General features: G+C 40.0%; 1 protein-coding gene across 1 annotated transcript in view; it reads left to right on the plus strand.

Annotated features, from left to right (window-relative positions):
- LOC139718305 (phosphoribosylformylglycinamidine synthase-like) overlaps positions 1 to 12,429 on the plus strand; it is a 22,620-nt gene continuing 10,191 nt past the window's right edge. Inside the window, exons 1-14 of the mRNA XM_071629788.1 lie at positions 1 to 148; positions 722 to 854; positions 1,815 to 2,110; positions 2,493 to 2,601; positions 3,154 to 3,294; positions 4,001 to 4,128; positions 4,919 to 5,047; positions 5,777 to 6,037; positions 6,554 to 6,784; positions 7,464 to 7,687; positions 8,294 to 8,431; positions 9,255 to 9,386; positions 10,201 to 10,431; positions 11,435 to 11,615. Coding sequence (XP_071485889.1) covers positions 1 to 148; positions 722 to 854; positions 1,815 to 2,110; positions 2,493 to 2,601; positions 3,154 to 3,294; positions 4,001 to 4,128; positions 4,919 to 5,047; positions 5,777 to 6,037; positions 6,554 to 6,784; positions 7,464 to 7,687; positions 8,294 to 8,431; positions 9,255 to 9,386; positions 10,201 to 10,431; positions 11,435 to 11,615 — 2,482 coding nt within the window. The remainder of the gene's footprint in view (positions 149 to 721; positions 855 to 1,814; positions 2,111 to 2,492; positions 2,602 to 3,153; positions 3,295 to 4,000; positions 4,129 to 4,918; positions 5,048 to 5,776; positions 6,038 to 6,553; positions 6,785 to 7,463; positions 7,688 to 8,293; positions 8,432 to 9,254; positions 9,387 to 10,200; positions 10,432 to 11,434; positions 11,616 to 12,429) is intronic.

Consider the following 12,429-nt stretch of genomic DNA (forward strand, 5'->3'; position numbering starts at 1 on the left):
ATGGCTGTCCTGCACTACTTTACCACCCCAGCTTTGAGTGACGGGGCTCATCAGACAACACTAGCCAAGGTAAAAGGCATTGTGGGACAGGATGCTGATGTGATGCTTCAAACAGAGGCCTGCTACAACATCCAAGTAGATGATGGTGGTGAGTGTATAATCATTCAGTATTGTCTGTGTGATTTCTGCACTTCCTCATCCTACTAAACAGGTAGATGATTCCTCTGTCTCTGTTTTTTTTTTTAAATTCCTTCTTTTCCTTCTTTTCCCCCTTGAATCTTTTTCTTGTTCTCTTTTTTCTTTTTTATTCCTTTTCTTCCTTTCTTGTGAATTCAGTAACTCCTCAAAGTGTGACAGTAAGTTGAAAGCCCGTCAGTTTGTCATGTAAACATTACATGAATGATTATCAGTTCCTTAAAACCGACAACAAACAGCAAACTTGCAAAGGAGTCGAGTTTGATTAGTCGTGATCATTCATGGTACAACGGTTCTTTAGTGTCTAACAAAAAATTACCAGATGAACAATTGAATGAACAAGGTGAACAATTTCAAAGTTTGACCTAGAAGAATATGATACTGTCTCAAAGAAAAATGATAAATTGATATCATGATAGGTGTTCCTATAAAAATGTAGTCATACATGTATGAGAGGCTGGAATGTAATTTTGATTTTTAGAGGCAATTAAATGTGTTTTGTTTTATTTTGTGTCTACTTTTCAAGATCTGTCAGCTGAAGATGTGAAGAAGCTGCTCTTCATCATCGGGATTCCCTTTCAGGAAGACAGGATCTCATCTACATCTGTGCTTGATGCAAGAAGGACGGATGGATCCTTACTTATCGAGATAGGACCTAGGTGAGGTGCCATGCTTTCCTGTCTTAGTTGTGGCAGTTAGGAGGAAAGTGTCTGCCAGTATGCTTGAAACATGATGCATCTTTGTTTTACAAAAATGTTAAGGAATGCACAGAATTATGTTATATTTTATTCGTCTATTTTTATGTATTTATGTATTTATTTATTTATTTGTTTATTGGTTGTAGGACTGGCCATGCCTGTAGGAAGGAAAACTACAGTCGGCATGTTTTACTTTGAATGATATGAATATGTGTACATAGCTCACAAGTAAAGAGGTTCCTTCTTTGGAGAGTTCTTCAAGGAAATTTTTGTTTGTGAGGTATAAGTCAAATATAGTATAGCTCTCACATAAACCATTTATGTCAAATTTTATGTTTTGCCTCAACCCATTGTGCAATTGCATCCTATGATCTGTCCACATGTGATGTGTACTCAGAGGACTGTTCAGTTGTGTCAGCTTTTAGTTTTCAAGTAAAATTCAAATGGGAGTCAAATGTTTATATCTAGCTGTGCATTTACAGATTTTGAATATTTTTGATTATTTGTTTTCAGCTGAATACAATACATCATTCTTGCCTCTATCACAGGGATTAATACCTGGGTAGATAATCCAATCCTCGCTGTCTTTGATTATGTAGTGCATGGACAATTACTTTCTAAGATTGGATCCATTTCAACTCATATGCAATTGAATAAAGAGAAACCATAAAGTATATATATTTACACTGTGCCATTCTTCAAACATATTTGTGTGTGATTCTCATATTTGTCCAGCACTCATGTGAAACTTGTGTATTCTTGTGACATCGTCTTTGTCAAACACATGTTCTTCTGCATGCACATTGTGGGATTGAATTTGCCTTGTACTCAACTGAAAAAGAGCTTGTCTCTTTGTGATATGCTGTGACAAAGAAACTTTGAATTCATCTAAGCAAGCCTGACTTCTGTTCACTGCGCCAGGTTGAACTTCTCCACAGCTTGGTCAACTAATGCAGTCTCCATCTGCCAGTCAGCTGGGCTTGGGAACATCTCGCGCATTGAGCGCTCAAGACGCTTCCTCATTGCAGCTAATGGCTCTGCAGTGTTGGCTGATGCCGAGCGTGCCATTGTAGCTGCCCTCCATGATCGCATGACAGAATGCCGTTACTCTGAGCCACTCAAGAGCTTTGCCATCAACGTAAACCCGGAAGACGTCTATGATGTGGATATCATGGAGCAGGGACAAGCAGCTCTGAGGAAAGCTAACAAAGATCTTGGTTAGTTAGAAACCTCTTGAAAGGCAGCCTTATCAGATCCATGAACATGTAATTTAAAGCCTTCTGCGCAAGTCATCAGATTGGCTCATTGTAGCTTCAAATTACACTTCGTTGTCCACTCAACCCATTTTTTTAATTGTTTGTTTTCCAAAGGCAAGTGACTGCTATTGAGCACCATTCAATATATGCTCAAGTTTAATTTTCGCTTGTGAAAAGTTTTCATTGCATAATGATCGGCAGTTGCTGTAGCTTTCAAAAGATGAGTAAAAAAATGTGAAACATTTTGTGACTTGTGCCAGTAACCATATGTTTGCAGAGTCATTTATTTTGAAGTAAAGAGTGCAGAACGTTAATGATATTTCATGTTTTTTTTTCCATGCAGGCCTTGCTTTCGATGAGTGGGATCTTGAATACTACACTGACATGTTTGTCAACAAGGTCAAGAGAAATCCAACAAGCGTGGAGTGCTTTGACCTTGCTCAGTCAAACAGGTATCATCCAATCACAGTCTCATGCACAACCGTGATACTTGATTACATCCTGAGTTGTATATAACTGAATTTTGCTTGTTCCAAACATTTCACCCTTCTCTTGCAAGTAAGAAATGTTTTCAAGTAGGGAATGTGATTTGCACTGCAAAGACAAAAACAAAGAGTTTCAAAAATCACAGAGAAGGAAAAACATCATACTGGTTATTGAAGGAATATCCAATATGGAAGGCAGAAGGTTATAGAAGGAAAATGTCATCAGCATTAATATTCTAAAGAAACTCTGCACTATTATTTGCAAGCATCTTACTGTGGCAACTGTACCTTTGTCATGTAAGAGCAAATATCTGAAAGCTCAACTTAAACAGGAACTTATCTCCCTGCATTTCATACAAAAACGAGAAAGAGTTCAACATGTTGGTACTGGTACCTTGTGATGTAAAGATGATAGTGTTGATATTGTTGGCACCTTTTGATGATATGTTTGTAATTATGATGCTCTTTTTTTTGTCATTACGTTGTATTTAATATTTTTGTTTCTATTTTGGTTTGCAGCGAGCACAGCCGTCACTGGTTCTTCAAGGGTCGGATGGTGGTGGAAGGGGAGGAAAAGGAGGACTCACTCTTCAAGATGGTGATGAAGACCCAAGAGACGAGCAACCCAAACAACGTCATCAAATTTTCTGACAACAGCAGGTACCATTTTTGTCACCTTCCTCCCCCCCCCCCCCCCCAAGAAAAAAATACAATGTTGTAGTACGAAGAGAGTGGATCTCCCCATTTGATCCATTGGGGATGAGCTGTTTTTGCTTTGATACGCATTTCCCATACACACTGGCCCAAGAATGCTTTCAACTAGTCTTCAATGGGTTAAGTTCCTATCATGTCAAAGTTCTAGAAATCCTGCTGAGAATGTCACATTGATACAAGTACCAATCATTTGCTGCTGCTCCACCTGCCACAGGGAGTAAATAATGCACAAATGGCACTTTGTATTACAGTATGGCACCTAGAAACATTGTGTATTATAAGGTGTGTTTTTTTTTTCCAAACAAGTGTTTCATGAAGAATAAGTCATGTGCAAATTCAAAATCAAATTTATTCAGCATCTTCTGCATTGATTTAATCCCAAATGGAATACAATCATTTTAGAAAACAATGAGACTTACTATTGGTACATTCAATCATAACTATGATTGCATGTACACTATCGACTGATGACAGAATGATAAGATGTGTTGATTTAGGACTATTCAGGATAGAGGAATAAACAGCAATCTGACTGTTCATCTCTTCAAGGTACAGTCAGGTCCAGAAAATATCTGAAAGAAAAGAGATGATGAAACACTCCCTTGAACATTCTGAGAAGGACCTTGATATTTTCTTGTGACTGTCGTTGCAGTGCCATCAAGGGATTTACCATGAGGGCGCTCTATCCAGCCAGCCCCGGTTCCGCCGCCACACCCATGACAGAGAAGAGTCTTGACCGACATATCATCTTTACTGCTGAGACACATAACTTCCCCACAGGTATAAATCTTAATTGGAACAGATGTGGTACTGGTCTAGAAGAAAGTTTTGCCACTGGTGTTGTTTTTGCGATGATGTGCAACTCTTGTGAGCTGTACAGTGCACTCCAATTATAACAAACACGGTTATAATAAAATTCCAGTTACAATGAAGTAAAAATTCAGGCCGTAATATTATCCCTTCTATGTGTTTTATTGTTTATTTGTTCGGTTATAACAAAATTTTGATATAATGAAAGAAAACTGCCGGTCCTGAGGACTTCATTATAACGGGACTCCACTGTACCACATAAATTTTTAGGCAAAGATGATCATTAGAACTATTAATATATACTTACCATGCTTTGGGGATGATCTCGAGATATTGCTACCTCTATGAAATCCAATTAATGATGGTGGAAGCAGCAGAGGTTGCCAGTGCCAAGGTGTCTCCATTCCTGGTCTTGTTATAGCAGCGTGATTATTTGAATTTATCCTATTAATGTTATTAAACATTATTTGCCGACACTTCTTATCCCTCTTCTTTTTCATCATCTCCCTCCTCCCAGCCTCATCAATTTTCTTCATATGTTCTGTAGTCTCCTTCCCTCCTTACCTATTCTTTTGTTCTTAATCATTTACTTCTCCTTCTCCTCTTTTTGCTTATATCTTTGTTCTTTTTTTGTGTTCTTGTTCTTCTTTTTCCTTTCCTCCTCTCTTCTGCACCTCTCTGCTTCTCTTTTTGTTATTATTACCATTTCAATAACAAACTTCATGGTGGGTTTTTTTTTTCTGCTCCATTTTGCTGCCAGGTGTTGCGCCCTTTAGTGGAGCCACAACAGGGACTGGTGGGCGAATCAGAGACGTGCAGTCTGCTGGACGAGGCTCTCACGTTGTGGCTGGGACAGCAGGCTACTGCTTTGGCAATTTGCATATACCAGGTCAGAGGTCATTTGCTTTGTCATGAAAGTATTTGAAAGCTTGGAGAATGTTAGTTTAATACTAGCTCCATGAGAGTAGTTTATCACTTCAGCGAGTTGTTTTCAATGATGTGAGACAGGTCACATAGGATTATAATTCTTCAGTTTTTGATTTGCTTTTAAACAGAATTGTCAAACAGCTGGTGAGAGATACTGTGTTTATATTATGTGCACTTTTCAAGTGTATATTACTGAGGACTTGACATCAGGGATGAATAAAACAATCATCACATGAAATGCTAGCAGATTGAGTTTTTAAGGTTTAAGTTTTGATGATGGTCATAAGTGAGTTTCAAAAACAAAGTCTGCTGCACCAAATTTTGTCCTGCATGAACATCTGTTCATGTAAAAGAATGGCAGGCAAGTCCTGGAGTACTTTTAATAGGTCCACATAATGTCTCTCTTTATCAGGTGTATTTGGGATTCTGTAACTGCTTCAGATTTTCTGTCTGTTTATGCTTAAGTTCTGGGTTGATGAGCAGTGCATGAACAACATGTCAACGTGTATGTTTGTTTTTTTTTGAAAGACTTGAAAATGTTTAGTGCCCCAACCCAGTGCACCATCCATAGTCTATTGACCATGATTTTTGTTAATAATCTGCATATTAGATTTAGTTTGGTCATGCTGACGGCAGCTTACCTCTGCAATGCTTCTTCACCTTGTCATGTGGCATTACATTCTGATCACAGGCTATCAGCTACCGTGGGAGGACCCCTCATTCGTATATCCCAGCAACATGGCCCGCCCTCTGGAAGTTGCCGTGGAAGCGAGCAATGGTGCCTCGGACTACGGTAACAAGTTTGGGGAGCCGGTCCTGGCCGGCTTTGCCCGGTCCTTCGGGATGCTCATCAGTGGAGACGAGAGAAGGGAGTGGGTGAAACCCATTATGTTCTCGGGGGGTATCGGGTCTCTGGAAGAGGGACACATCAAGAAAGACCAACCAGCGACAGGTGAGTGTTCTGTGCCAACTTCTAGGCAGTACCGTTCATACTCTTTATGAGTGTGCCATATTTGGTTTAGCGCTAATGCTTGGTGTGTGTATGCAGTACAAGCAAGTTCTCATTGTGATGGATTGTGATGGTGTAGTCAACAATATTCCTGCTTTATGTCCATGTTCAATTCCAGATTAAAAGTGCCTCATTGCACAGTCTCAGTTTTTTTTTCCCACCTTTGCGGGTGACTGGGAAAAGATGAGCAAGCAGTATAACATTTGTTGCAGGAATTGAGATTCTGATCGCCTGTCTATGATGAAAGTCAAACAAGGCATTGTCACATTGAGGTTTGATTTGGGCTAAGCTGTGTAGTTGAGAATGTTTACGCTCATAAACTTTCTCTGCATTTGACTTATTTTGAAAAAGAGTTCATTTGTAAAGAGAGAATGTGGTACGACTTGTCAAAATGTACATGGTGTTACTCTTGCTGTCTTCCCCTCTTACCCCTCTGCAACTCACGTCCCACACCCCTAGGAATGAAGGTGGTGAAACTCGGTGGTCCAGTGTACCGCATTGGAGTTGGAGGGGGAGCGGCCTCTTCCATTCAGGTGCAGGGGGACAACACGGAGGATCTGGACTTTGGGGCTGTGCAGCGAGGGGATGCCGAGATGGAGCAGAAACTGAACCGTGTGGTGAGAGCCTGCATTGAGATGGGAGAGAAGAACCCTATCTGTAGCATCCATGACCAGGGAGCAGGCGGGAATGGTTAGTAAAATTATATCTATTTGGCCTCATTCATCTGCTATTTTGCACCATGTTTGTGCCACTATCCTGACAATGAGTGAAATTTCTCACTTTTCGGAAGTGACCTTTTGTCTTCACTCAGTGTAGCATTATTGTGAGTGGCTATTCTTCACTGTTGTCCATCACAGATTTATGCTTATTCTACTCTGATACAAGTCATCTTGATTTGATCAAGCTTCATTTGCAAACAAAAAATAGAAGAGGAAGAAAAAAAATATGGATTTCACATGCTGTATCAAATGCTGCATGAAGTGCAAGGATTACTTGTTTCATACCATTTGAAAAGGAATGATATAGCTTTGTGGTCATACACTCCTAAGAATACTTTGCTCTTATGAACAGGAAATATTGTGTGTGAAAACTACCCAGTGATTACATCTGTGGACAAAATCCTGAAATGATAATGATAATGATAATACAATACATTTCTTAAGCACTTAGTATGGATGTTCCTGAGCATTTACCCAAAAAATTAAGATTTAATCCAAATAATACAAATATAAAAAAATGCCCACAATCTTCCTCTTGGCAGTAGACTTGGGTGTGTCTAAGTTGTTATCTGAAAATTGCTGAGAGAAAAGTTGGTACACCAAAGAGAATGCCAGTAATGGTGTAGGGATCGCCTTTCTTGTTTCCCCAGGCAATGTCCTGAAGGAGATTTGTGAGCCAGCCGGAGCCGTGATCAGAACCAAGGCCTTCCAGCTGGGGGACCCCACCCTCACAACTTTGGAGATCTGGGGGGCCGAGTACCAGGAGAGCAATGCCATCCTGGTGAAAGAGGAAGATGATGGGTTGCTAAGCAACATGTGCCGGAGGGAGAGATGCCCTGTCAACTTTGTCGGAGAGATCACGGGTGATGGAAAGGTGGGGTTTTTTCTTGAAAGAGAGACACCCATTTGATTAAAAAAAAAGAAGATAATGTGACATTGATTTCAATATTACATTTACATTATTTGTCACTTCCTCACTAGACTTCATTCACTCTGTTAACATTTTCACCCTAAAGTAGATGTCAGGTAAGAAAAGTTGCGCTGGTACTCTACCGTTTTGGCTCATAACTGACACTATAAAGTGTTGTAGTGTTTTAATAGTATCAATAATGCTACTACATCTGAATGTTTTTACCTAATTATGATTTTTTTTTCTGTCATAAAATTCAGAAATAAAGATCTGTCTTATCAATTTCTGGACAAAAGATCTCTGTTTAAAGTGATGCAAATGAGAGAATAAGTATATTTGTGCATTTTACTTGTAGATGATTGAAAATCATATGTTTGCTGTGACACAAATCTGTAAAGTCTGCATTCAGTGGCCGTACTATGTGTATGCTTGTACTTCTTCCTGTTTTAGGTTTTTAAATTGAAATTGTGAGATAGATATGAGAATATTGCAGTGTGTACAGAACATAACATGTTGAACTGAGCATGTTTAAGACCAACACATGTTACCCTCATCTATCATGTTGCGTAGATCCGTTTGGAGGATGAGAAAAGAGAGCTGATGAATGGATCTGGCGATGGCAGTCAGTCACCCACGAAGAAGAGCAGAGTGGTTCAGTATCCTGTGGACCTGGACTTGGAGTGGGTGCTAGGTTCAATGCCTAGGAAGGTTTGTTACTTACTCAACACTTTACTGCCAAAATGGATTACATTATTTTGGTATCCCCAACAGTCATGCACATATTAAAGTAGATGTGTTTAAACCTTAGCCCTAGCTAAGGTCTTAGATTTTTATTTGTTGCTATTTTATAGGATTCACATCATGTTCTCTCTATCAAGTAGAGGAGAAACATGTGAATAAATAAATCCATGATCCTTTGGGTAGTGTAGTAGAGAAATCCAACATTTTCATTGACAATTTCGAAAAGTGCCTTCTGGAGATTTTATCCCTCAGTCATAAATGTTTACTCATGTGTTACGAAAAGGAGCATAGTAGCTGCCCAGTATTTAGCTGTTTTAAACAAAGTCATGATATTTGTCAAGACGTAAAAATCTTTCAGTCTCAAAGCTCTTTTGCTTTGATACAATGATTATGGATGTCTTCTACAGCAGATTGGTCAGTATTTCATATTTGCAAGCCAGAGGCCAGATGAAGATTAGTACACAGAGCTTTTCACTTCTTTTGGAAATTAGAATGAAAACTTGTTGACCCACACTGTTGCCGCGAATGCTTCATCAATCAGTCAGAGAAGGCTGTCCCTATCTTAACCCGTTGAGGATGGACAGATTTTGCTATAGCATGCATTTCCCATAGACACCTTTCTGAGTATTCTTGGGACTCGTCTTCAACGGGTCAATTTTGTTGGGGGCCAACAGCAAAATTGTCACGTATCGTGCCGGTCAGTGGTGTGATCTTGAGACAGAGGCAATTGTGAGGATTGAATCTGGACTGTGCAGATGTTGAATATATTGGTCATTGTATGGTACAACAGGTTTTTAAGCTGGACCGGATCAAGCCAACGATGGCTGCCCTCAATCTGCCCAGTGGACTGACTGTCAGCGATGCCCTGGACCGCGTCCTCAGACTGCCCTCGGTGGCAAGCAAGCGTTATCTGACCAACAAGGTATTCCACGTAATAGAAGAACTCTACCAATTAAATATTTGGCAAATGTCCACAGGGTTTACATATGTTGTCAGCCAAGGTGCTAATTCCCAAAAAGGAGATGTCCTACATGCCTCTCTTCAAGACAGATTTCTTATTTGCATCATAGAATTCCTTTTTCTTGCCCAAAGTTCCATAAGTACAATTATTTTGGTTTACATGATGTCTTTTATTTTGGTATCTTTTCTGAAGTCACTTGTGAAAGATGAGTTAACATATTGCATGTCAGTGGGGACATGCTGATGATAAACAGAGTTGTGAGACTTTCAGAAAAGTGAAAGATACTTTCTAGTCATGTGAGCGCTCTGTGATAGCCATCAATCCTGTCGTGTTTGTGAAAAGTAATCATTTTGAGAGCAAGCAGGATAATCTTCATGATCTTACTCTAGTAAATACAACTATCAAAACTTGCAGTAACTGCTAGGAAGTTCTGTATGGATTGGAGCCATGTAGATGCGCAAAGCACTCAAATATTTGGATGACAGGAAATTCAAAAACATTCTGTTTCCATGTTGAGCTAGGGGGAAAGTTCATCTCGCATGTTGCATGTAATGCTCTGTTAATACCAATTGATTAACCTGTTGAGGATGAGATGATTTTGCCATAACGCACAATTCTCACAGACACCTGCCCAAGTGTGCTTGGGAATAATCTTCAATGGGTAAAGATAATGTTCTGTGGGAATGAGAAAATAATTTTTTTTTTTTAAATTTTTATTGGCAACAGCTCTTGATGATGTATTTTATCATTTCATTTCGGACTGATCGATTTGCAGGTTGATCGCTCTGTGACGGGCCTGGTTGCCCAGCAGCAGTGTGTGGGACCGCTCCACACCCCATTGGCAGACGTCGCCGTCACCGCCCTCTCGCACTTTGAGACGGTTGGCGGGGCGACGGCCATAGGGGAGCAGCCCATCAAGGGATTGGTGGATGCGGCAGCAGGCGCCCGGATGGCAGTGGCCGAGTCCCTGACTAATCTGGTCTTTGCCAGAGTCACAGCACTGAAGGTAAGGCCCAGTGGTCGAGCGTTTCATCATAGTTACTTTTCCATTGTGTCAATTCATCATTGCAAAGGCAATTCAAATATTGTACATATTAACCCATGGATTATGAGAACCAGGGCCCCATTTCATAAAAAGAAAAAAGTCTTGCTGGAATGGCAACTTACAATAGTAACAGCCAATCAGGAAGCTGGATTCTTGTTGTTACCATGACAATTGCCATTCCAGCAAGAGTTACTATCATATCAACTTTTTATGAAATGGGGCCCAGATGTGACATGTATTTATTTATTTTTTTTGTTTTTTTGTATGGTATTATTACATGCAGTTACCCTTGCTTGTTCACTTTATCTATATTCCATGAGGCCAAAGGCTGAATGGAACATAACATCAGACCATAGCTATTTCCTGTATTTCGTGAGAACAAGCAGGGGGTAACAATTTGTCTTTTAGTGTGCAGATGTAGATCTAGATGAATTCTGCGGCATAATCTCATAGATTGGTAAATTTTTCAATGAAAACATAATTAATATGTCAGAAACTTTGATCTACTCACCACTTGTGCTATCTTGTCTTTCTTTAATTTGATCGTTGGCAAGAAACATGGAGTACTTTATCTATCTCCAAAGTACCATAGTGTTGTATATTTTCTCAGCAGTTGTTACACATAGAAAAAGAAATATGAAGTTGTAAGCTCTGAAAATGTAATTCTGTTGTGAATTGACAGTGTTTTAGTCATGGTAAGAATGAAAAAATTAGATATGATTACCACATATACACTCTGCCTGTGTCTGCTGCACAGTAACTCCATATTACTTGAAGTGCATTGACACCAAAAGTGTGACTCTGCTTGACCTCCATGTATTGCATGTGGGTTCATAAGATCACCACATTCATTGGCACATAGCGTACAGCCAGTGTAGGGACCCAACAACTGGCGACAAAGTATTTACATTTATATATACATGCACTAATAGTGATACAATCATTACACTGTCTGTCTGCATAGGATGTGAAGTGCAGCGGGAACTGGATGTGGCCGGCAAAGCTACCAGGTGAGGGTGCCGCCCTCTATGATGCCTGCCAGGCCATGTGTGAGCTGATGGCCAAGCTGGGCATCGCTGTGGACGGTGGCAAGGACTCCCTGAGCATGGCGGCCAGGGTGGAGGGCAAGACTGTGAAAGCTCCAGGTGAGAAAATGGTGGGGGGGGGGGGGGGGGTGTGCTGGGGAGGGGGGAAGGGTGAGGCTGCAGGGAGGGAGACACCTGTCTTTTATAATAGCCAGAGACCCATCTTGAATTGTGCATCACAGCAATTGCAACTTCTTATATATGCAGTTAGGCAACAATTGGTCAGATTCAAGCAATTTGAGACATTGCAGTGCTGCAGTAACTGGAATTTTGATATATGCCATGAGACAACAGTCAGTCAAACTAAAGCAATTTGGGTAAATGCAGCAATTTTGCGCAAAGCGCCAAAGTGCGATTATGTTTTCTAAAATGAAATGGGCTTTTGGATGTGGCACCCCATGTGTTCAAGGGGTGACCATCTTTTGCATGTTAGTAGCAGAAAGCTGTGCAGGTCCCATGAAAATGTTCCTGTTAAAAAAGATTCGACAAAGTGGTTTAATGTTGCTCAAGAGATACCAAACATATATATCATGGGTATCTTTTTTCAAAAGTCCAGCAAAGGAGTCGAAAATTATGTTAAAGAGGTCAGACTTTGAAAGAGATTCAGTCACTGTGATATGTACATCAAAATCGTATCCTTTGTTTGTTATGAATTGAAATATGTGTATGTTGCCTACTCTGTGACCTTTCATAAGGTCACCATTACGTGAAATGTCAAAGGTCGGCACACTTTTGATTGATGACAAATTTACACAGTGGTCGTATTGAGTGTCCCAGAATGTTTACTTTTCTTCTCTATATTTGATGAAATAGAAAGCTGTACTGTGACAAGACTTGTGGATAAAATGACTAGCTCTTAAATATGATGTGAACC

The sequence above is a fragment of the Diadema antillarum genome, unplaced genomic scaffold (genome assembly GCF_040938485.1).
Source record: "Diadema antillarum isolate AM-2024a unplaced genomic scaffold, OU_Dant_1.0 scf00000092, whole genome shotgun sequence".
In the NCBI taxonomy this organism is placed as follows: Eukaryota; Metazoa; Echinodermata; class Echinoidea; order Diadematoida; family Diadematidae; genus Diadema; species Diadema antillarum.